A 22,647-nucleotide genomic window follows, 5' to 3' on the forward strand; every position below is an offset into this window, starting at 1 on the left:
CTGGCCCGGATTTCGCTCCCCACCACCAGGGGACTTAGCCTTCTCCTCCCCCAGGGCTGTTTCCCTCACTCTCCACTTCCACTTCCAGAAGCCCTACTGAGAGCTGTCATCAGGGAAAGGTCCCTGTGTGCAGATGGTTTCCTTGAACTTGAATTATTTAAGGGCTGTTGCCAAGAAGCCATAGGGACCCACTGGCCTCACTGACGGGAGAGAGTGGTTTTCCATCTGTTCACTCAAAACCTCATTTCTGCCTAAATGAGCATATTTAATCAGAAGTCTTTCCCTTCTGTCTCTGCTGCTCACAAATCTCAGACCTTCTTCCTTCTAACGGAAGTGGAGGAAGAGGATCTTAGAAATGGGGAAAAGCTCTCTAAGCACAAAACCTCCTCCCCAAAGGAGTTAGAGGGTCCAGTCACCTGCTCAAGATGAAGTGACCCGTTCTGCAGTGTGATTAAGCCACTGTTGTCTGTTCTTTGGACTTAGATGCTCTCCTTGACCTGGAGCCTGCTGACCCATGGAGTCTTCTTAGCCAAAGCGGACTAAAGAAGAGCTGGGAACCCGGCTGCCCTGGGGATGGTGATGCCCACAGGCCACCCTCTGCTTTTCTGGGAGAAACCTGAGGAGCATTCTGGATGCAGGCTTCCTCCAACCCACATGCATGAGAACCCCCAGAAGGATACCGAAGTCTCTGGAAAGCCCCCTCTTCCTTTTCAGAGAGCAACAGGGGCCTGAGCTCACCTTGTTGAATGAAGGAGCCATTTGTTCTCTGGAAACCAGGCTCTGGGGTAACACCTTTGGAACACTTCCTGTGTGCCAGGCCCTGTGCTAGGTGCTGGGACACAGGGGTGGGACAGAATCCCTATCTCGGAGCAGCACACACCCTAGCAGGTATAGCCAAAAAGGAAGTGGGAAATTACTCCAAATAAGTTATTAGGGCTGTGATAATGGATGCACAGGGGATGGCGTGAGGGGCTTCTGATCCAGGCATGAAGGATGAGACTGAACAAGTAGATTATTTCCAGCTTTTCATTTACCTACAGGGTTCTCAATCCCTAAAAATGGCATCCAGTCAAGCACTCAAACCAGAAAACGTATCGTTTTCACCCCTCATTCCCTCTCCCTCCAGATGCAGTCCTCTTGCCTCCATTGAGAATGCTCTTGCCAAGGTTACTGATGACATTCACCTGGCCGCATCTAATGGGCACACCAATAATTTAACAGAGTTGATGCTCCCTCCTTCTCGAAAGGCTCTCCTCTCTTGGCTTCTAGATTCCACACATAACTTCTCAGGCCCTTTTGCAGATTTCTCTTCCTTTGCCAGGCTTCTAAACGCTGGAGCAAGCCAGGGCTCTGTCCCAGGCACTCTTCTTTATCTATCCTCTCTCCCTAGATGATCTCGCCCAGTGGCTACTTTTGAATAACACCTATTTTTGATGACTCCCAGATACCCCATCTCAGGCCTGATCTCTCCCCTGAGGTCTAGGCTTGGATATCTAGAAGGCTTCTTGACATCCCACTTAGATGTTAAACAACTTCCTCCACTTAAAATATTCAAAGTAGAACTCTCAGTTTTCCTCTACCAGCAGCTCCTCCCCCATCTTCTGCATTTTAGAAAAAAATGGCACCACCTTTTAGCCAGCTGTTCAAGGTGAAACATAGGCATCATCCTTGAATTTTCCCTTCTTCTCACACCACTCTTCCAGCCCATCTTCAAGTCCTGTCTGTTCTTCCTCCAAAATACATCACAGATCCCTCCCTGTCCTTTCATGTCTAATGCTACCGCCCTCATCCATCATCTCTTGCCTGGATGATGGTAACAGCCTCTTAACTGGATTCTCAGCTTTCACTCTTACCCTCACCCTAACTTATCCTCCACACTGAAGGCAAAGCAATCTTTCAAAAACATGTTGTAAAATTAAGAGAACACTTCCATTTACAATGGCATCCAAAAAAAAAAAATACTTAGGAGTTAACCAAGGTTCTATGAAAGACTTGTACACTGAAAAGCGCAAAAGATTGTTAAAGAAATTAAAGATGATACAAATAAATGGAAAGACATCCTGTGTTCATGGATTAGAAGACTTAATATTGTTAAGATGTCAATAATAGACAAAGTGATCTACAAAGCCAATGTACTCCCTGTCAAAATCCCAATGATGTTTCTTGCAGAAATAAAAAAATCCATCTTAAAATTCATATGGAATCTCATGGGACCCTGAAAAGCTAAAGTAATCCTGAAAAAGAAGAACAAAGTTGGACGACTCACACTTCTTGATTTCAAAACTACAGTAATCAAAAAAGTATGGTGCTGGCACAAAGACTGACATACAGACCAACAGAATAGAGAGCCCAGAAATAAACCCTCATATACATGGCCAAATGATTTTCAACAAGAGTGCCAAGACCATTCAATGGGGAAGTAACAGTATTTCCAACAAATGATGCTGGGAAAACTGAATATCCACACACAAAAGAGTAAGATTGGACCCTTACCTTACATCATACACAAAAATTAACTCAAAATAGCTCAAAGATCTAAACATAAGAGCTAAAACTATAAAACTTTTAGGAGAAAACATAGGAGAAAAACTTCATGACATTGGATTTGGTAATGATTTCTTGCATATGACACCAAAAGCACAGGAAACAAAAGAAAAAATAGATAAATTGGACTTATCAAAATTTTAAAAAATTATGCATCAAAGGACACTATCGACAGAATAAAAATGCAATGCAAAGAATGGGAGAAAACAGTTGCAAATCATATATCTTATAAGAGATTAATATTCAGGATATGTAAAGAACTTCTATAACATTAAAAAAGCAAGAAACACAATTCAAAAATGGGCAAAAGACTTGAATAGGTATTTCTCCAAAGAAGATATACAAATGGCCAATAAGCACATGAAAAGATGCTTAACCATCACTAATTATTAGGGGAAAAAATAAAATCAAAACCACAATGAGATATCACTTCACACTCATTAGGATGACTATTATCAAAACACAGAAAATAGCAAGTGTTGGTGAGGATGTAGAAAAATTGGAACTCTTGTGCACTATTGATAGAAATGTAAAATGGTGCAGCCACTATGAAAAACAGTATGGCGGTTCCTCAAAAAGTTAAAAATAGAATTACCATATTCCATTTCCATTTCTGGTTATATACTCAAAATAATTGAAAGCAAGGACTTGAATAGATACTTGTACACCCGTGTTCATAGCAGCATTATTCACAATAGCCAGAAGGCGGAAGCAACCCAAGTGTCCATTGATGTGGTATACACACAGTGGAATTTTATTCACCTTAAAAATGAAGGAAATCCTGATACATGCTACAACTTGGATGAACCTTGAAGGCATGCTAAGTGAAATAAGCCAATCACAAAAAGAAAAATACTATATGATTCCATATATATGAAGCACCTAGAGTAGTCAAATACATAGAGAGAGAAAGTCAAACAGTGGTAACCAGGGCCTGAGGGGGCGGGAGAATGAGTTGGTGTTTAATGGATATAGTTTCAGTTTTACAAGATGAAAAGAATCCTGGAGATTGGTTGCACAACAATGTGAATGGACTTAATGCCCCTGAACTGTATACCTAAAAATAGTTAAAATGGTAAATTCCACACTATATATATTTTACCATAATAAAAAAAATCTGATCATGGCACACCCCTCCCTATCTCTCTTCTTGAGCTAAAACCCTGCAGGAGCTTCTCATTGTCGTAAGGATAGTGTCCAAAGTGCTTACCACAGCCTGCAAGCCAGGCACGGTATGGCTCACAGACATCTCACCAGAGGAATTTTCTCTACCTCTCCACTCTAGCCACACAAATCCTTCCAGCACCTGCCTCAGAGACTTTAAGCACACTGTCCTTTCAGCCTAAACTCTCTTCCCCAGCCCCCTCACCCCTCAGGTCTCAGTGTCAACTCCACCGCCTCTCTCATGGATGGCAAGCTCCGTGATGGCAGGGACACCACTGCTGCCGCTGGCTGAGGTGCAGATGGCTGGGTGCAGCCTGTCCCCAACCGGCCTGAGGGGGGGAAGGTTCCTGTGGGGCAAGCCTACCTCAGCTGCTTCCTTCCTCTCCCAGGTCCCAGAGTCCTCTCCCCACCCACAAGGGAGTGTGAAGTGTGAGTTGCCTGGACCCCAGGCTCTGTCTTGGGCTTCTTAGGGCTGTGTGTGTGTGTGTGTGCGTGCGTGAATGTGTACATATAGGGGGTGTCCCAGGCCTCCACTCCCCACTGCTTATTCTCTGAACTGGCTTAGTCCGGGATTCGGCGGAAGGATCCCACCGAGCGGATGTGTTTCTTTCCTCTCCAGGCAGGACGGCCAGAGGCGGCCCCATCTGACTTCTCTGGACAGGGCATTGGGCCCGTCCCTCATTCCATGGCCTTCTCTTCTGGCCTTGGAAAGTCTTCTGAGCACAATATTCCAGGCAGCCCCTCTCAGACTATGACACTGAATTATGGTTTCAAGCACAGAGGTATTTTCCTCTGCGTGAGGAATCCCTTCGCCCTCTCTTCTTTCCTGACACCCACGTGGCTGGGGCATCCATGACTGTTGCTGGCCCCTTCCCAGCCCCCCAGCAGCGTGTAGACAAGTTATGGTCTAGGCCATGCAAACAGATACCAGGCCTGCTGGGGCTTCTCAGGAGGAGTGGGGGTTTCGAACCCTTTCTGGTCACTCTGGTACCCATGTCCTACTTTCCCAGGGCTGCCTGGCCTCCTCCTAAATGGGCCTTGGTGTCGGGGGGTGGAGGGGACGGAGTGGTTAAGAAGTGTAGGGTCTGGAGTCACATGGGCCAGGTTTGTGTTCCAGCCTCTTCCTATCCTGTGACCTGGCAAACTACTTTACTTCTTTAGGCTTCCATGTCCACAGCAGTAAGATGAGAATTCTACAAGGACTTCCCTATTTCATAGGACCGATGGAAGGAAGAGGAAAGATCACACATTTAGGTGCATAGCCCAACCACTCCTCTGGCCTGATAGCTGAGCTGGCCTCTCAGTTGGCCAAGGCGGCCTCCTGTGTGGGAAAGGCACAGCCCAGCCTGGAAGTCCTTGGCCCCACTGCTGAGGGTCCACGCAGCCCTCTCTACCCCAGGGGCCTGGTAGCCCCAGTGACAGCACAGAAAAGGTGATCCAGCAGAGCCCCTTTCCCTCCTCCCTCTCCTTCCTTTTCCTGGTTGGGGCCGAGTGGGCAGGGCTCACAGGAGGCCTGGGCAAACTCCCTCTGGCTTGGGCTGCTCTCTGGCCTTCTGACAGAGGCGGGCACAGGGCAGGTGCACACCTCCCTCCAGCAATCACCCACCCCCCGGAACATTCATTGTCCGATTCCTCGGCCCTGGGAGTCTGCAGCACCTAATTCTCAGCATGGGTCTCCAGGGAAAACGGGGGAGAAGTGGGTGCTTAGGACCCAAAAAAGGGAACTTGACCCTCTTTGGCTGGGAGGGGAAGGCAGGGCCACCGCTGCTTATGGTTCTGTCACATGGGGGACTCTCTGGCTGAAAGAGTAGGGTGAAGATGTTGTCGCGGAGGCTGGGATGTGGGCAGGGCAAGGGTCACAGGGACAGATGGAGGTGGGTTGGCATTCTTAAGGAATCGTGTAGTGATTTTTATTTTAAATTAAGAGATCTTTAAAAGTTATACTGATCGCCTCTTTGGGTTCTGATGTTGTCTCGTAAAGTCCAGGGGTGCGCATTTTGGGTGCTCAAAGTGAAGCTCAGCCGCAGCACACCCAGTGAGAGCTAGGCTGTCACTGGCAGCCCGAGGCAGTACGACCACCCAGGGGCGGGCGAGCCGGGCAGAGCTGTGGGAAAGTGACAACGGGACCAGGCACACGCAGAAGCCAAACCTCACCTCTCGGGACACCTTCTCCGGAGCTCCCTCTAGCCTGACTCCTTCCCCTCCAGGTTAACATCTTCAACTCCTCTCATTTCCTCCTACTTCCCGGAGCTCCGGGGTCATTTCCTCCCACTTCCGGGAACTCCGGGGTGTCCCTTCCGCCGGCCCCCACTTCTTCAGATTCCTTCATTATCTGTCGCAGAACCAGCGCTGTCCTTCAGAGTCCACGTGGACCCATAGGCAATCGTGCTGATTAACAACTCTCTTCCCCAGGAGTAGGGAAGCTTCGTGAGAATAGGGACGTGTCTGCTCCCCAGGACCTAACACAAATATTTGCGGAACAAATGGACGAATGACTTTATTGGATGACGAGTCTTTCCCCAGACTGGAAGCTGTGTAAGGGTAGGGCTCTGCCTGCTGTCCATTGCTCTATTCTGGCTGTGGACACACCAGCAGTGGTGCAGTCGACCGCACCATCTTTGGGTTTTCCGGTCCGTTAAGTGAAATGAGCTCCCCCTGCTGGAGCGAGTCAGCCTTGGCAGAGTGAAGAGTGGAGGGCAGGACTGGCCCATTCTCCAGGAAAGTGGGTGCCTTTGGGAAAGACACAAAAAGGGGCTCGCAGCTGCACTGATCCTGAGCAGTCCCAGAGAGCAGCATAAGAGTAAGGATATCTAATGCCGGGCCAGGCGTTTTATAAGGATCACCTCCTTTCATCCTCACAACGGATCTATGAAGTAGTTGCTATGGTCCTCCCTGTCACAGATGAGCAACGGAGGCACTGAGAGGTTAAGTGACAGACCCAAGGCCACATAGGAAGGGAGAAATGATACCATGGCCGCATTAGCCTCTCAGTGCTAAGGACATTTTAAGATGAAGGTGGGGGAAGGGATTTGAATGTGGGTCAGCACAGAGGGTATGAGGCTCGAAAACCTGGACTTGCTCGCTTATCAAATGGTGGTCTCTGGGAGTCAGGACACAGGGGTTCCCGTCCTAGCTTGGCTATTTTCTGTGTTACCAGTGGATCTCCCTTTCCTGAGCCTGGGTGTCCTCATCTGTGTAATGGGACTGTGCTGGCAATCACTTCACAGGGTGGTGCCAAGGATTCAAAAGTCCAACACAAAGCGGGGGCGGGGATGGGGGGGACAGTCACAATCCTGGAAGGGAGATGGACGCCTAGGGCCAATAAGAGGAGTAAAGTGCTGGTGAAGTGACCAGTGAGGACTCGAGACCCCAGAGCTGACTGAGACTGAAATGAAAACAAGCTCAACAAAGCCTTAGGTTTGAACCTCCATGTGCTGTCTGGGTGTGCGAGGGCCAGCTGCTGGCATCTCCCAGACCATCCCTCAGCTCCTGCTGAGCTGCTCTGGGTGGAATCTCCATATGAAGGAGCATCAGAGCCCCAAGGAGCAGAAACCCATCCCTCGTGAAGACCCAGGCCAACACACAGTTCCCATCCACAAGGGCATACGTTTCTTTGGTTTTATTATTACAAACACACCATGGCTCTGCCACACCTGGGAAACCCTGGGCTCCGCACGCTCTACCTACCCTCTCTCTTCTACCTGGACAGGGCCACACGGAAGTGTCCAAGCCACACGTAGGCACAAGATATGTTTGACAGATCAGTTCAACTCATAGCTTATAATGATGCCATTTCTCCAGCTGTGAAAGAGCTTTACAAAAATGATACCAGGGCTTCCCCAAGATACTGGATTGCTTGATTCATGTTCCGTGAGCGCCACAAAACTTCAGCTTCCTTTTCTAGAGAACTTTGCATAGGCAGAAAATTCCACATTTGGGACAGGTCCTTTCTGGAAGTGAATGTCAGGCAGGGACATCCAGGTCTCTGCATGCAGTGGGTTAACAGCCATGTTTGGGGGAAAAAAAGTTAAAAGTACATCTCCCTCCTCCCCCCACCCGCCCAAGGCTCAGATCTCATTATGGTGCAGCCCATGTACATTGAAGTGTGATATTTGGTTTCAAAAACATTCAGTCTCTTTGGCAAACTGAGAGAAACTGGCGGGGAGCCTCTGAGGTGCCTTCCTCCTGTGGTCCTTCACACTACTGCTTCATCCTCTCTAATAACCGCTGATAGACAGGGGCTGAAAGAGAGAAGTTTGAAAGACTAAGAAGATGCAGACTTCTCTAGATCAGTCTAGGACGCTGTCAGAATCATGAACCTGGGGGACAAGTGGCTTCCTTCTACCATACCCTCCTGCACACAGCAGGCACTTTTCGGTTTGTGAAGCTTCGTATCTTACTCAGTGATGTTCTGAACCGGGATTTTCCACATCTACCAGCTCGAAACCACGTCTGCATCGTGGGCTTCTGCCAAGCCCCTGAGCAACACTCCCAGCTCCCAAAGCCAAAAACTCAGATCAACCCTAAAACGTTGGCACTCTTATTATCTCCATCTTATGGAGAAGGAAATTGGGTGTTCTGTGTCTGACCTCAAAGGCCAGGTTCATTTTATTTCACCATGATGTTCTTATTTATACACAGCAGATGGCAGGTTTGGGGCTGCTTGGGGGTAAGGCCTAAACAAGTCTAGAGGACTTCAAACCCAGACCAGACTTACCTAGTTTCACAGAGCTCTGGGCAGCCTGAAAGAAAACACAAGGTGTCAGGTTTTCTAGTGACAGTCATACCCACACCTGCTTATGGCAGTGGCTTTGCCCATTGCTACCCCTACTCAGAAAAAATGCTGGGGTTGAGGAAGAGGAAGGGGCACAGAGAACTGCCGGGTCCTGGGGAGCCCCAGAGTTGGTCTTGTCAGCCCTAAGTGATGTGCAAGCCTCTCCCAAGCAGAGTCTGAGGTGGGCACAGAACAGCAGAAAGAGTCAGAGAGGTTCTGAGAGGGAGGTGGGGCTGAGGCAAGGAAGCGAGGTTCTACACACACAGCTGGCCCTGTAGCGAGAATCCACACCACCGCCCAGGAGAGCTCTGGTATCACCCAAGATGGGCTACGTCGTGGAACACAGAAGAGAGACTTGGAGGCCCAGGCTCAGGGCAGGCCAGGCCGCTGTAAGGTGAATTTGGGATGGGTTGCCCTCCTTGGACAGACGGATTCCAGAGCTGTTTCTCTTCTTATCAGCAGTGGCTTCCCACAGACTGAGGCTCAGAGGCCTCACTTTGAAGGCCTGGGCTTTGGCCCACAAAGGAAGTACAGGCTGCCTGGGTTCTTTCCTCTGAACTCCATACAAGCCAAGGCTAAGGATGCCCCAATGGGAGTGGGAGAGGTTTCAAGAGAGCCCTGGGAGAGCAGCCAAGGAAGACAGGGGCCGGGACAGCCTCTTCCATGGGCCCCAGCAGAGGACCCAAGGGGTGAACCCAGCGGGCATCTTACCCTGGAAAATGCGGATGCCTGTTTGAAGATTTCAAGTGCAGAGTCTGCAAGTTCATCCCCTCGTTCCTGAGGTCTGTTGGCTGGAGACGAAAGAAAGGCAGCTTTGGTGGGAGGGAAACTATTAGCATGTCATTCATAACCATGACTGAGGGGCACTGTTGGGCTTTCTGGCTCACGTTCTCAAATGAATTTTTCCTTTATAACTTTTCATAACTTATGGTGGAATTTGGCCCATGGGGAAAGAGCTCAAAGAAAGCTGAATGCACAAGTGAGGACAGAGGCTGGATTCAAGTTCAGCTTTGCTGGAGGTAAAGAGAGCTCTCACGAGGTGAGATGCTGTAAGAGGGTGCTCAGAACCACGTTCACAGCATCCACGTGTAACAAACAATGGGCCATGTCTTCATGGGGCCAAGACAGGCAGGCAATTCAGCAAAGAGAGGTCTGTCCTCAAGATCCTTAGGCTAGTGCATTCGAGCCAACAGCTCCTGATTCGCTTTTCAATCAGCCACAGCGATGCCATCCACAGAGGCTCAGCTTGTATGTCGCACATTATGCTTATCTTTGCTTAGAATAGATTTTCTATTGAGCACCAGCTGCCACGTGTAGAGAAGGGCCAGCTGCAGACTCAGTGGGGATGTGGTACTCTAGGCCTGACCTGGAGGCTGCAGGACAGTGTTGATGGCGTACACAACGCCATTTGTGGCCATGATGTCAGCTTCAGCAACAGGCTCCTTATTGACATTCACGACATTGTTTTTCTAGGAGACAAAAGACAACAATTATTGAGTGTGGAGCATATTTATCTCATTCGTTTAGCAAAGGTTTACCGGGCACTTCCAGATGCCAGATCCTGTGCTAAGTGCTGGGGATGCTCTGGCGAAGGGAGCCCTCCCCATCCACCACAGACCTGCAGTGTCGGGGATTCATTCTGATCCCCGGATGGACTCAGCACGTTGTAATTTACAAAATGCTCTTTTGCCTTATTCACTTAGTCCTCACAGCAACGTATGGTGAAAGGTCCATACTATTGCCCCCGTTAAGGGAAGAGGAAACGGAGACTCCACAGAGGCCAAGCGCCTCCTTTGATCTCAGTAGGCGGGACAGCTGGGAACAGAAGCCAGGCCTCCAGCTCTGGGTGAAGAGCTCTTTCCACTTCTCCTCGGTGCCCTACTTAAGATTTCCTCACAGGAAGCACACCCAGGGTAAGTCTATCTCAGGCCTTCCCCAACAACCCACACATCAGACCCCAGGGAGAAGGGGGCAGCTGAAGCCTGTGACAGACAGGACCCCACACCCAAATCCATGAGCTGGGAGATTCTCAGGTGAGCTGCAGACGTGAGACAAGTCATCCCATCCCTCCCACCAAGCCTTCCCAGGCTCCAGAGAGAAAGTGACGAGCAAAGGGATGGCTGAAGGCTAGGAAAGGATCAGGGAACAGAAGCTGAGCCAGCCACACCCGGAAGAGCAGCCCCTCCACAGGGGGTCAGTGGCCTTGGCTGGTGCAGCCAGGGAGGCCACAGGCAGCTCGACAGAGCTGGGCTGGCTCTCTCTTCTCTCTTCAAGGTAGGGGTCCAATGGGGCAGCTCCAAAGTGGAATAAGCATCATCAGCTGGCAGAGCAAGGGAAGGCTCACAGGCCAAGCAGAGAAGAAAAAGTCCCTTGGGGTGGTCTGGCTCCTGGTGCAGCACAGTGAGCTCCTGGATTTGCGGGAGGGCGGGAGGGGATTGGGGATTGATCTCTCAAGACACACACGTAATTTCTATCACCTCCTTAACGGAAGGAAGATCTAACAGCCTCTCCCACATGCCAAATGAGATGCTTATTCCTCTGCAAAGCTGGAAGTTCTTATTTATGTCTAACCACAACCTTGCTTGATTTCCCTGAAGACCTTTTCTGTTTTCTCTCTCTCTTTGGACAAAATGCACTCAGAGATTCAAGATGCATCTTAAAAATGGTGTGTGTGTCTAATGCCATCCCAGGGGTAAGATGTGCCCTGGAATCCTAGTGGCAGGGCATGGCCAGCCTTTTAATTTTTAGACACACTCACTGAGCTGACTTCCAGCTTGTCACCTTGGAGAGACTTCAGCCGCACAAGGGCCCCGATGCCTCCACTAACCAGGATTTCATCGCCAACATGGTATTTCAGGATGTTGGCAAGCTCCTTGGCATTGCCTGCAGGTTTATGGGAAAAGGAGACAGAGTTAATCCCAAGGTTGGTAACTGGGGTGGTCAAGGGGGGTCCCCAGAGAAGATGCCAGTGGTTACCCCTGAAATGGACAACTCCTTGCCCAGGTAACAAGCACTCATTAAGCACCCACTATGTGCTCAGCCCTCTGACCCACTGTCTGCATAATGGTCAGGAGCACAAGGCACAAGTCCGTGGCAGCAGTCACGGGCTGCTGGTTAAGCAAGAGCTCTCTGTGCTGCTGAGAAAGAGTTAATCCATACTCTTCCGTGAGTATGACTCATGTTTCCATGAGCTAAATATTTGCTTGGAAAGCTAGGGACCTTTCCAGCACCAGCATCTGGGACATTTCATCATCAGTGTGGCTCCCGACGGTTATAACACAGTAGTGAAATATTTACACATTCTGCCCTCAAATGCAGATTCTGAGACGGCTGTTTCCTGAAGGGAGAACTTAAAAGACTCAACAGCTGCATTCTGGAGGAGCTATGGAGCCGATGAGGTCAGGGCTGAGGGGGGTACTCCCTCAGCAGCATCCCTCCTTGTCACGTCTCAGCATTCCTTCCAGCCCACATCAGCTTCTCCACCAACTGGGGAAAGCAACCAATTGCTCATAAAGGTGCACAGGCATTTCCCAAATTAAGCGTGGGAGGCAATTCTGAAAGCTGCCAGCTGCCCTCTCATCTCCGTCAAGGCTGCCCCTGACACTCACATTACCAGCCAAATGGCTGGATTTCCCCCTGGGCGTACGGATGGCTATTTCTAGCATCTTGAAACTGAGAAGGAGGAAGTTTTAATGCATTTTGGTGAGTTCTCTTGGTTATCGACAAATCCACATTAGTGCCCTGGGATGGAGCCACAAGGTACCAAGTGAGTTCTGCACATCCACAACCTGGAGCTGATAAGAGCTCCCTTCCACAAAAATACTGCCTGGGGGCGCTGAGCCGAGCCAGCCCCCAGGGTGTGAGGGGCCTCCTTCTTCTGAGATCTCTAACACCTGCATCGACCTCTAACACCTGGCTGCCCTCCGTCCGTCCAGGGAGTGCTGGGGTCTACTCCTGCCGCAGGCCTGGGGGAGGGTGTGAGTGGGAAGCTTTGCCCTGTCCCTTTGCCCCTCTCACACTGGAAATGAAAGGGAAGCTGAGCAGGCTCAGGCCACCTGGGAAATAATTCTGTTCATGCTGGACAGGGAGAGGATGGAAAGCTTATGTTCAGAATGCACTTCTCCCCTCTTCTCAGGAACATACATCAGCATCATAGACACAGGCATTCATTTAGCAATAAAGAAAATGAAACAGGACACAAATTCAGCTCCCAGCTGCCTGCAACCTGAACTTTCTATTCTCCTGCTGCAGAGCGGGAAGGGAGGTGTAGACAACGTGGGCCCCAAGGGTTGGCCAAGGTCCTTCCTCCTCCTCAGCCTCACCTTTCTGTGATGCGTGGAAGAGTCTCTCAGGAACACACATCAGAGCTAAACACCGCAACACCACCGCCCTGCCCGTCATCATAGCCACTACTGACGGAGGCCAAGTGCCCAGCACCGTGGGCAACACTCATTTAATCCTCACAACACACTGAGCAAGATAGTCTGACCACTCTCATTTTTCTAATGGGGAAACTGAGGCTCAGAGAGGTTAAGCAACTTGTTAGAGGTCACTCAGCTGGTAAATGCCAGAGCCAGGATTTGAACCTGATCTCAGGTTATCCAGTGGCCAAAGCTCTTAACCACTCGATTGCCTCTCAGACATCCTGAATTAAGTTTCTCAGGGCTATGACTAGCTTCTGGGGAAAGCTTTTCTCCTGAGGGACTTCATTATCATTACGGTTTCATTAGCACTGTTCTCACAGGTCCTCAGTGGAAGACACGCCGGATGAGTGGGCTGCTTGTTACCCCCATCAATTCCTTCTACTCTTCTTGGCCTTGTTTGGTGCTTGGGGAGGCTGACTGCTGAGAAGGGCATGATGCGGGCTCCCTCGCCCTCCTGTAATCAGTTGACAGGAGGCCGGGCAGGCAGCAGGCGTGTGGGAGGGGAAGGAGGCTGAGTCACTTAGTGGCCCCCTTGCGGTGGCTCTGATGGCAGCTGCATGTGGCTCTGGCCACTGTCCTGTGCCCCTCCCTGCTCCAGGGCTCCAGCTCCCCCTGTTCCTGCCCTCCCTGCTCAGCCTCTAGGCCCAGAGCGGGAAACGCTTCCCACGGTAGCTAGTGGCTGGGTGTCATCACCCTCTGCTGGCTCCTTAATCCTGTCCACATCTCTGCAAATAGTCTCATCATTAAATTTCTTTCAGTTGAACCTTTTACAATGTGCCAACTGTTTCCTGCTGGGACCTTGACCTAGACAGTTACTTTAGAAAAGTTGAAAAATGGACTAAAGTTGGTCTTTACCCAAGAGTTTGTTCAGTTCTCCTGGCGGCAGGGCCTGGAAGGCTTCATCTGTAGGAGCAAAGACCGTGTAGACCCCCTCCCGGTTGAGCGTCTCTGTCAGCCCCGCAGACTGGATGGCGGCTACCAGCATGCTGTGGATACACACAGAAAACGTCACCTGCCGGGAGGGGGAGTGGGGTTGTCATTGTCCCAAATACCTCACCACCGAGGGTAGGTGGAGCCAAGACCACTGGGATTCACACCCCTTGCTGGTTTTCACCTCCTCCCCACACACAAAGAGGGAACGAGTCCAGTCTGCACCTTCTGTCCATAAATGCTAAGCTCAGTTAAACGGCCAGAAGGGAAAGGCCAGCAGCATGGCTGACCCAGAGACTGGCTGAGCCATCTGGCTGAGCCACTGGGCCCTGGGAATGTGATTCCAGGGAGGGTCAAGGGTGGGTGGTGTCCCAGGCTGTCCTGCAGGTGGCTGAACTCGCGAATAGGAAATATGCAATGTCACAGCACCCAGTGGTGAGTGAGCAAGTCAGAAATGGAGAGAGTAGGGCAAGAAAATAGAGTGACACGGGAAGCTGGAGAAGGAGTGGCAAGGAATAGGTGCAATTATTAGATACGGCACAGAACAAGACTCATCATATACTCAAAACCAGGTGCTCTCAGCTTATTTGGGACTTTGAAATGGAAGTGTGATGTTTTCCTTGCATTTCAAGAATAAAAATGCAGTCTCTCCCTGTTCCCATGGATGTGAGGATTACACTCCCAGAAGTAACCTTCTTCCCAACATAAGTTTTCAAGGTGACCCTCATCTTTTCCACATCCCAAGCCTGGAAGGTCACACAAGCACACTGCCAGCATCAGTTGAACCCCCAAGGAAGTGGGGAGCTTGAGAGAGAGCTGAGGCATGGTGTCCTGCCCCAGCATGACCATCTGGCAGGGATGGGGCTGGTTACCTGAAGCGATTATCCCCCTTCAGGACATCCATGACGGTCCCCACTGGGGGTGTCAGCACCCGGTCCATGGTGAACAGAGTCCCGTACCGCCCCCTCTTGTCATGAGCGGCGATGCAGCTGTTCTCGATGCACAGGCTCTGTGCAAAAGAGGGGCAGAGAAAGGGCAGGTTACCCGCCCAGGCAGGGGCCTCCCAACTTGTTCGGGGCATGTGCTGATGGATTCATGCACAAAGATCAATAAATATAGATCGGGGTGGGTCTTTTAGACAGGACAAAATGATGTGTTTTCTCTAGGAAAGAAAAAAATTAAAATGATGTTCCTTAAGGAAAGAAGGGCCACAGAGGACCCAGTAAAGTTACAGAGAGGCCTCAGAATGAGAATATCATGTTACATGTGAGGCTCATTGACAACGACCAAATAAAAGGATCGAATCTATTTACTCGTTTATTTAACAGAGGACAACCATCTTTAGCCAAACTTCCTGGCTGGTCCCAAGAAAGGGTTATGTTGTGTTGTGCTTCCTATTTGATATTCCAGGGTAACTGTTGGGTTTGAAGAGAGAGAAGAGAACCTTCTGGACCAAAGATAGCCATACTTTAGTTCAGGGGTTTCTTTTCGTATAAGCTGAAAAGGATTCAAAACTTCCATCCCTCTTATTTTTGTTCATCACTCTGAGTTCAAGGTGGACTGACTACCCACCCAGGTCAGACGGGTGCGTGGTCTACTCCCAAAGGCCTCCGGAAAAGGAGATTCTCATCCTTCCACAGGATCCCATTTTAACTCTTTGATATCAGATACACTTTCCAGAAATTCCTTCCGCCCTCCTTAGAAACCAGTTCTCAGGCAAGCTCCTGCTTATTGAGGACATTTTTTTTTTTTTTTGACACTAATATGGGTGCCATTTCTTAGAGCTGAGACAAAGAAGGAGCATGACTTAGGACCCAGAACTTACATTACGATAAACAAAAACTCTCAGTTTTTTGCCACCCAGCGTGTCCAGGGTCTGTCCATGGTACAGATACTTGGAGGCCAGCTGGTCTTTAATAATGTGGTTCAGAAGCAAATTCTTCATTTGGGCATCAATTCGAGGGGTTCCATCTGCAAGAGAAGGTGTAGTGAGGTCAGAGGCATGCTCCAGAAATGAGGAGAACTGGAGACAAACGCCGCGGGAAGCCCGTCCCTCTTTGAGTTTGGAAATGGAGATTGAGAAATCAAGGGAGGCTGCCAATATTCCTTAACATCTGGCATCTTCTGAGAATTAAAAAAACAGAGAAAGGTCTGGATCATCGAGGGTGTTTGGAGTTTTGCCCTAAGAGGGAGGGGAAGCACGGACGCAACTTGGCCTTCTTCTCCGCCTTCCCCGTGGCCACGGCTCGGCTGTATCCTCACTCTGACCTCCTGACTATCACATTGGCAGTTGACTCTGCAAATCAAAAGGCAAGGGAGTGCTCTGCTCTCCCGACAGATGCAAACTCTGGAGTTCTGAGCACCAGATCCCCAAGTGCATCCTCTGCTCTGCCAAATGGAACAACAGGGCCTCTGAAGTTGCTGGTGACATCACCTCTGCTCTCCATTGAGCTGGGTGGAAGCGCTCACGTTCCACACGGTGCTGCCGATCGGGGAGAGTGCTGTGGAGGTGACAGCGGGGGGCAGCTGTCCCCAGAGACAAGCTCACAGGGATGCCCTCCCCATGTTACCTTTGAATACAGAATTCAGGGGGGCCAGGAGAGTCAACCGCTCGCTTCCGGAGAGATGAGTGCCGAGCCCTGCTTGTCTGAAAAGGTCCACGGCTGTGGAAACATCCGAGTCTGCAGCCAACTCAAACAGCGTCTTGGCTACAAGGAAGGAGAAAGTCGGTTCCAAAGTTAAAAGTGCTGTTTTCATTTATCATTTGTCCACCCCAAAGCATGACATAGATCAGCAGGAATGTCATCTCATGAGTCAACAACCCCTCTAAATGCTGCTGGGGCACAGCAGGTTTGTGTCATCAGGGGTGCAGTGGCCCAGAAAATTTCACTGGTCGGGGAAGTGAAGTGAGGTGAGGTTCGGTAGAGGTCAGCCTCTGGCCCAGCCCCTGGTGAGGGCACTTCTACTGCTCGGGAGGAACACAGCTGTGTCTGTGTCATGGCTTCTGAAGAGCAGATAATGCCAGTGACCACACCCATACAAAGAGTTTTCTTCTGGTTTGTTTTTTTCTTGTGAAATTCCTTCACTCATGGGCAGTAGACCTCACTGGAATTCTACAATGAGGCTAGGACGCTGAATGAAATCCAAGCCAGAATCCCTTCGGTCATTGCTCTCAGGGTCACTGACCCTGGGATGCTCAGGCACTATTGAGAAAACAAATGCTCTGAGGTCAGCAAATGGCCCTCCGTGCCCAATAAGAGCAGGCAGACCTGCTGAAAATCTCCTTAATTGAGTCGCTGCCCCTCCAGACACCTTCAGTGGCTCTCCACTGCTTCCAAGATAATGTCTGAACTCCCACACCTGCAGCTCAAGATTCTTCACTGTCTGGCCGCAACCTGCTGGGTGCCCAGGCCTTATCTCCTTAGAGGCTGTGAGCTGCGTGCAGGCAAGGAAGCAGCCCCAAAGACCCCTGAGTTCCCCAAGCCCTGCCACCATGGACGGCAGAGGGGGCCATGGGCCTGGCAGGACCGAAGTCCCCAAGGCCTGGCTTACCTGAGTCCGGGATGAGCAGCTCGTCGATGAAGTGGATTACACCATTGGTGGCCAGGACGTCTTTATTAGAGATGATGGGCTTCCCGTTGATGGTGAGCATGTCCCCGCTGCAGCCCACCTCCAGCGTAGTGCCCTCCAGGGTCTCCATGGACATTCCCGCGACAATGGCTTCGGCGCACATAGCTGACTTCAGAATGTGGTTTTTCAGCAGGTCTGGGGGCCGAACAGGACATAGGTCAAGTCAGGACCTGCTCCAGGCTGAGCTCAGGGGCCAGCTTGCAGCCTGCCCACGACTATAGGGATCCTGTTCTCTCCCATGCTGACCTTCAGACGAGTCTGGGGCACCGCACGGCCCGGATCCTCCTCTCCTCCTGCCTGCTGACTTCTGAAACCAGCTGGGACTCGGTGGTCAGACGGCCCTAGTTTCAATCCCAGCTCAGCCACCTACCAGCTGTGGGGTCCTGGGCAAGTCATCTAGCCTCTCTGAGTCTCCACTTCCTCATCAGCCAAGTGGAGAGAGAAGCACAGCACTCAGCTCCCAGGGCTGCTGTGAGGATGACATGAATTCTCGGGTGCAGAGCACCCAGCCCAGAGCCTGACACAGAGTAAATGCCCAGCACGTGTCAGCAACTAGCTTCTCAGTACCTGAACTACAGGGACAGGGGAAAAACTCAAATGATTTCACCCTGGGACTTCTTATCTACTGACCTTTATGTAGAATGTGGTGGAAAAAGATGGCAATGTTAGCAAATGAGAGTTTTGAATTATTTGCACATTTTATTTGTTTTTGTTCATTTCACTCAAAGGTCTATTAGCTGCCAGGATGTGTCTTGGGGGTTGGGGATGGTGATCAGAAAGACGTGGTCTGTGTCGCCCCATTCACCTCACCCATAAATCATAAATATAGTTGTTTATTTACTTGTCCAAGTGCTGCTTTAGGGCCAAGGCAGGGGCTGGGGGCCCTGAGGAAGCTGCAAAGTACAGTCAAGGGGGACGTGCCCCCAGCCCCAGCCAGGCAGAGCAGGTTCCCGGACAGCCACTCACCAAGGTCACCAAGGCCCTTTGTCTGGTGTTCTCACCACAGACGTGAGTTTCAACTTGGCCTGATTGTGGGAACCAAAACCATGCTGTCACAGACAGGAGGAAGTGCTGAGGCCCTGCAGAGGCACCGGGCTCCTGCAGAAGTGTCGAGGGCCTTAAAAACCAGTGCTGACCCGATGCAGCCGGCGGAGAAGAGAAAGGACGGCAAGACCACTATGGGAATGAGGCTTTGGGGATTAGCTTCCCAGGGAAGGAAACTGAAGGCCAGTGTGGGGTAGTGGTGACCTGCCAGGGCTACTCGGACGGTGAGCAGGGCCAGGGCTGGAAGCCAGTCTTCAAACAAGGCACACTGGCCAGTGCCGCTTCTTGCCCGTCTGCCAACCCACTAGGAACAACAGGAGACTGTCAGGGTGGCCCTCTGCCTTCCAGCCTGCCTGCTACACCCCACACCGAGGGTCTTGCTTTGAGCAAAAGGATCACTGAGCAGGAAAAGGCAGATGTACAAAAGGGATAAATCTGGGTGTTCTTTTCCTTTCACTTTATAATGAAAAGTCCTGATATCCACAAAAATAAAAATGTGCTCTGTACAAAGCCTGCTGTAGGGAGAACCTAGGTCTAATAGGAAGCTCAGTCTGCCGAATGGCACCCAAGTCTCACCTCCTCCACAAAGCCTCCAGGACCCTTGGGCTGTGGGCGCCCCACCCTGCCTTCATCCCCACGGTGTCAGGAGTGTCTCTGCCTTCACACTCACCACATCAGATCCCAACAACCTGCTTTTAAGCCTATCATCCCAACGAGGCTTAAACCTCCTTGAAGGCAAAGGCTGTACTGTATTCACTTTCGTGGCCCCAGTTTCTGGCACAGGCCAGGCATGTAGAGGCAACACAACATCTGGACTCAACAGATACCCATCTGTGCTTTCAGAAATGTGCCCTTTGCCATCCCTGCACGGCTGCAAGGAGAACATTACATGTAGAGGGCATCTAAAGTGCATCAGGCTTCTATATAGTACATTTCAAAGGTAGATTTAAATGAATTCAAAGGAATGAAGTCATCCCTGGATTGTATTTGGGAGGAATAAGTGTGGTTGGGGTACATGGGGACCTGGGGCCTACTCCCCTCTGCAGGGGACTCAGGGAGCAGCAGGCAGCAGCTCAGTGGTCCTGGTGTGGAAGGGGGCAGTGGGAGGATGGGGAAGCAGAGCCCGGTCCCCTCTTCTGATCTCCCTCCCATGCTTGGTCCTTCCCTCTCCTCCAGCGATCATGAATGCATCCCCTAACTTAGCAGCCCACTGAGGAGGTGAGGAAGGACTCAGCAAGGAAGAGTCAAGAGTTGACTATTACTGGATTTTAACTGTAATGTTGGATCACCCATGAGACTCCTGGCCAGACACAGGAAAAGTTTAAGGGTCAGAATGATGATTCCATTTCAAGGATCCAAGACTTGTCCTCCTCTCCCCACACTTCCCAGCAGCTGCCCGCCTGGCAGCCGTGCTTTGGCTTAGATCACTGGGGCCTTTAACTCCTCCTGAGTCTGGCCAGGACCTGCTTTGGACCTCTACCCTTGCCTCCCTCCTCAGCCCAACTGTGTCCCCAGACAAAGGCTGCTGCATTCCATCCTTGCCCGTCTGACCAGGGCTCTGCTCTGGCCTCTGCAGAGACATGGCTGGCTGGGAGCAATGGGACAGGAGGACAGGTAGAGTGTCTATCCTGTGAAGGATGGCAGGCAGCATGTCTGTCTGGGATGAGAGCAGGCTTTGGGCTAGGTCTGGCTGCTGCAACAAGGCAGCAGCAGGAGCCGAGGGGTGCTCACCTCTCAGGGCCTCTGGGTCCCCCAGGATCCGGTTCAGGGTCTCTGCAGGGATCTTCTCGAAGGCCTCATTTGTCGGGGCCAACAGCGTGAACTGGCCATCCCCTTCGAGCAGGGTGTTGAGGCCCGAGGCGGCCACGGCAGCCTGTGGGGAGGGGAGGGGACACAGTGCTCCCTGAAGGCTCTGGGCGTCTGTGCAGACCACAGGCACACACAGCCTTGTCGTGCTCCCTGGAGGGCTCCAGGTTATGGAGAAGCCCAAGATGAAGAGGAGCCAAAGCAAAGCTCACCTCTACCATGGCTGTGGGGTCCTTGCCCAGCCTGACCTCCAGCCACCGTGGCCATCCCAGTGACCTCACATGCCTTCCTCCTCCCACCACCAGGCCTTGCCTGTCGCTCCCTCTGCCCTCCCCCTTTTTTTGCTTCTTTGATTCCTATTCCTTCTTTGGACCTGGACTGAAATGTTGTTTCTCTAGGTGGTCCACTTGGCATTACCCCCCCCAGCCCGGCCCCCAGACGAGAGAGTCCGTTACACACACATTCACAGGTGGCGCTCCTCCTCACATTACAAACAGTTACTGGTAAGGATCACTCGTGTGAGCTCCATGAGTGGAAGGATCATGTGACCATTCTCTACAGAGCTGCTGGAAGGATCTTCTAAGAATGCAAGTGGCTCCCTACCGCTCTGAGGATGAAGATACCTGCCTCCGCCAGGTCTACAGGGCCCTGCAGGATCTGGCTGCTCCCACCTCACATTGTGGCTGCCTTGCTGTCTTCTCCTGGCCCCCTGGCCTCCCTTCTGCTATTCCCACTTCTGAGCCTTTGCTCTTGCTCCCTCTCTGCCAGCTCTGCTCTTCCCCACTGCGTGTCATATAACTGGCCATTCTCATCCTTCAGGCCTCAACTCCAAAGTTACCTCCTCTGAGAGCCCTTCCCTGACCATCCAGTCCCAACTGGCCTCCTCTGCTCACCACTTACGCCCTGACTTCACACGTTCGGCACAATCTGAGGTCTGAGGCTACCTTGTTTGTTTCTTGTCCGCCTCCCCAGAAAGACTATAAGTGCTACTGAGGACAGAAGTTTGTCTGTCTTGTTCACCTCTATAGCCCTGGCACGTAGAACAATATCTGAGAAGTAGCAAGTGCTTAATAAGTATGTTACTGGAAGGAAAGCTAGGCATTAGGGACGGCAAGGGGGAAGAAGAAAGGAAGGACTATTTGCCAAATCTAAACAGTAAGAGGACGTTTCTCAGCGGGGAATCAGCTGCTGGTAAGCGAAACACGCCACCAACTTTGTGGGAACATCATTCCTTTGCAGACCCCTGACCGTCGAGTGACCCAGAAAGCAAGCAGGGCAAGAGCTGAGAGAGCAGGGTCCCCAGACCCTCCAGAGCCACTTCCTGAAGCCATTCAGTGCCAGTCCAGCCCAGGCGTGTTTGTGTCTGTGTTGGAGATCTCCAGGGGAGGAACCACCCCACTCCCACTTGGTATCCTTTGTGGTCAGGAAGTTCTCCTTGAATCAGGGCAAAAACCCTGACAGGGCAGCCTGTGTTCACTTCCTCCAAGCAGCCGTTGCCAAGAGGAAGGCCCACTCACCACTCTAGATGTAAGACAAATGCCTGCTGGGCACGGGGGAAGGAACAATATTGTGTGGCCCCAGAGCAGTTAGAAGCCAGGCCAGAAGTCGACACCCAGTCTACACATTAGTGGCCCCTCTGCTGGTCTGGGCTCCAAGGAAACATGGGTACGGCTGGAGCAGGGGTCCATGGTGGGGACATGTGGTCTGGAAGATCACGCAGCCTGACAGACCATTTATTCTAGTTCCCCAGGTGGGAAACACCACCTGGGAGGAAGGGCCTTCCCACCTGTGGAACCCACAGTACATGGCCAAGCAGCCAAGGGCTCAGAGGACCCTGTACTGCTGCAGACACAAACACTGAACTTCCCAGGGGAGCCCAGGAAAGGAAAGCTTTATGAAGGAGAAGACAGGCAGAGGAAATTTCCCTGCAGAAGATTAGGATGTTTCCTTGTGACCAAGCAGAGTATCTGATTAGTGGATTATCCATGTTCATGGGCATTTAAAGGAACTTGCTCCATGTCCCCTAAATGACCATGAACACGGAGATATCCTCTGTTCCTCCTGCAGAAGCAGCCCCTCTTGGGAGGTGGTGTGTCCCCAGGCTGGGCCTCCTCCCAGGACAGTCCCTCACCCGAAGGGTCTCAAAGGTGTCCTCGATCTCGATGATCTGCTGGATGTTGTTGGTGACAGTGGAGATGACCTTATCTATGAGGTGCACCACACCATTGGTCGCATGGTGGTCAGCTTTCAGTAGCCGAGCACAGTTGACAGTCACGATCTGCCCAGAGAAGAAGCAAGGATGAGCGGGGAAGACATCAGAGGCACAGTCTC

General features: G+C 51.2%; 1 protein-coding gene across 1 annotated transcript in view; it reads right to left on the reverse strand.

Annotated features, from left to right (window-relative positions):
• Nucleotides 1-7,312: 7,312 nt before the first annotated feature.
• TGFBI (transforming growth factor beta induced) overlaps nt 7,313-22,647 on the reverse strand; it is a 31,599-nt gene continuing 16,264 nt past the window's right edge. Inside the window, exons 6-17 of the mRNA XM_008525408.2 lie at nt 22,448-22,594; nt 20,242-20,383; nt 17,389-17,601; nt 16,407-16,544; nt 15,662-15,807; nt 14,709-14,845; nt 13,762-13,892; nt 11,241-11,365; nt 9,849-9,951; nt 9,194-9,273; nt 8,426-8,450; nt 7,313-7,949 (exon numbers count right to left, since the gene is read on the reverse strand). Coding sequence (XP_008523630.2) covers nt 7,909-7,949; nt 8,426-8,450; nt 9,194-9,273; nt 9,849-9,951; nt 11,241-11,365; nt 13,762-13,892; nt 14,709-14,845; nt 15,662-15,807; nt 16,407-16,544; nt 17,389-17,601; nt 20,242-20,383; nt 22,448-22,594 — 1,428 coding nt within the window. The 3' untranslated portion in view covers nt 7,313-7,908. The remainder of the gene's footprint in view (nt 7,950-8,425; nt 8,451-9,193; nt 9,274-9,848; nt 9,952-11,240; nt 11,366-13,761; nt 13,893-14,708; nt 14,846-15,661; nt 15,808-16,406; nt 16,545-17,388; nt 17,602-20,241; nt 20,384-22,447; nt 22,595-22,647) is intronic.

The sequence above is a fragment of the Equus przewalskii genome, chromosome 13 (assembly GCF_037783145.1).
Source record: "Equus przewalskii isolate Varuska chromosome 13, EquPr2, whole genome shotgun sequence".
In the NCBI taxonomy this organism is placed as follows: domain Eukaryota; kingdom Metazoa; phylum Chordata; class Mammalia; order Perissodactyla; family Equidae; genus Equus; species Equus przewalskii.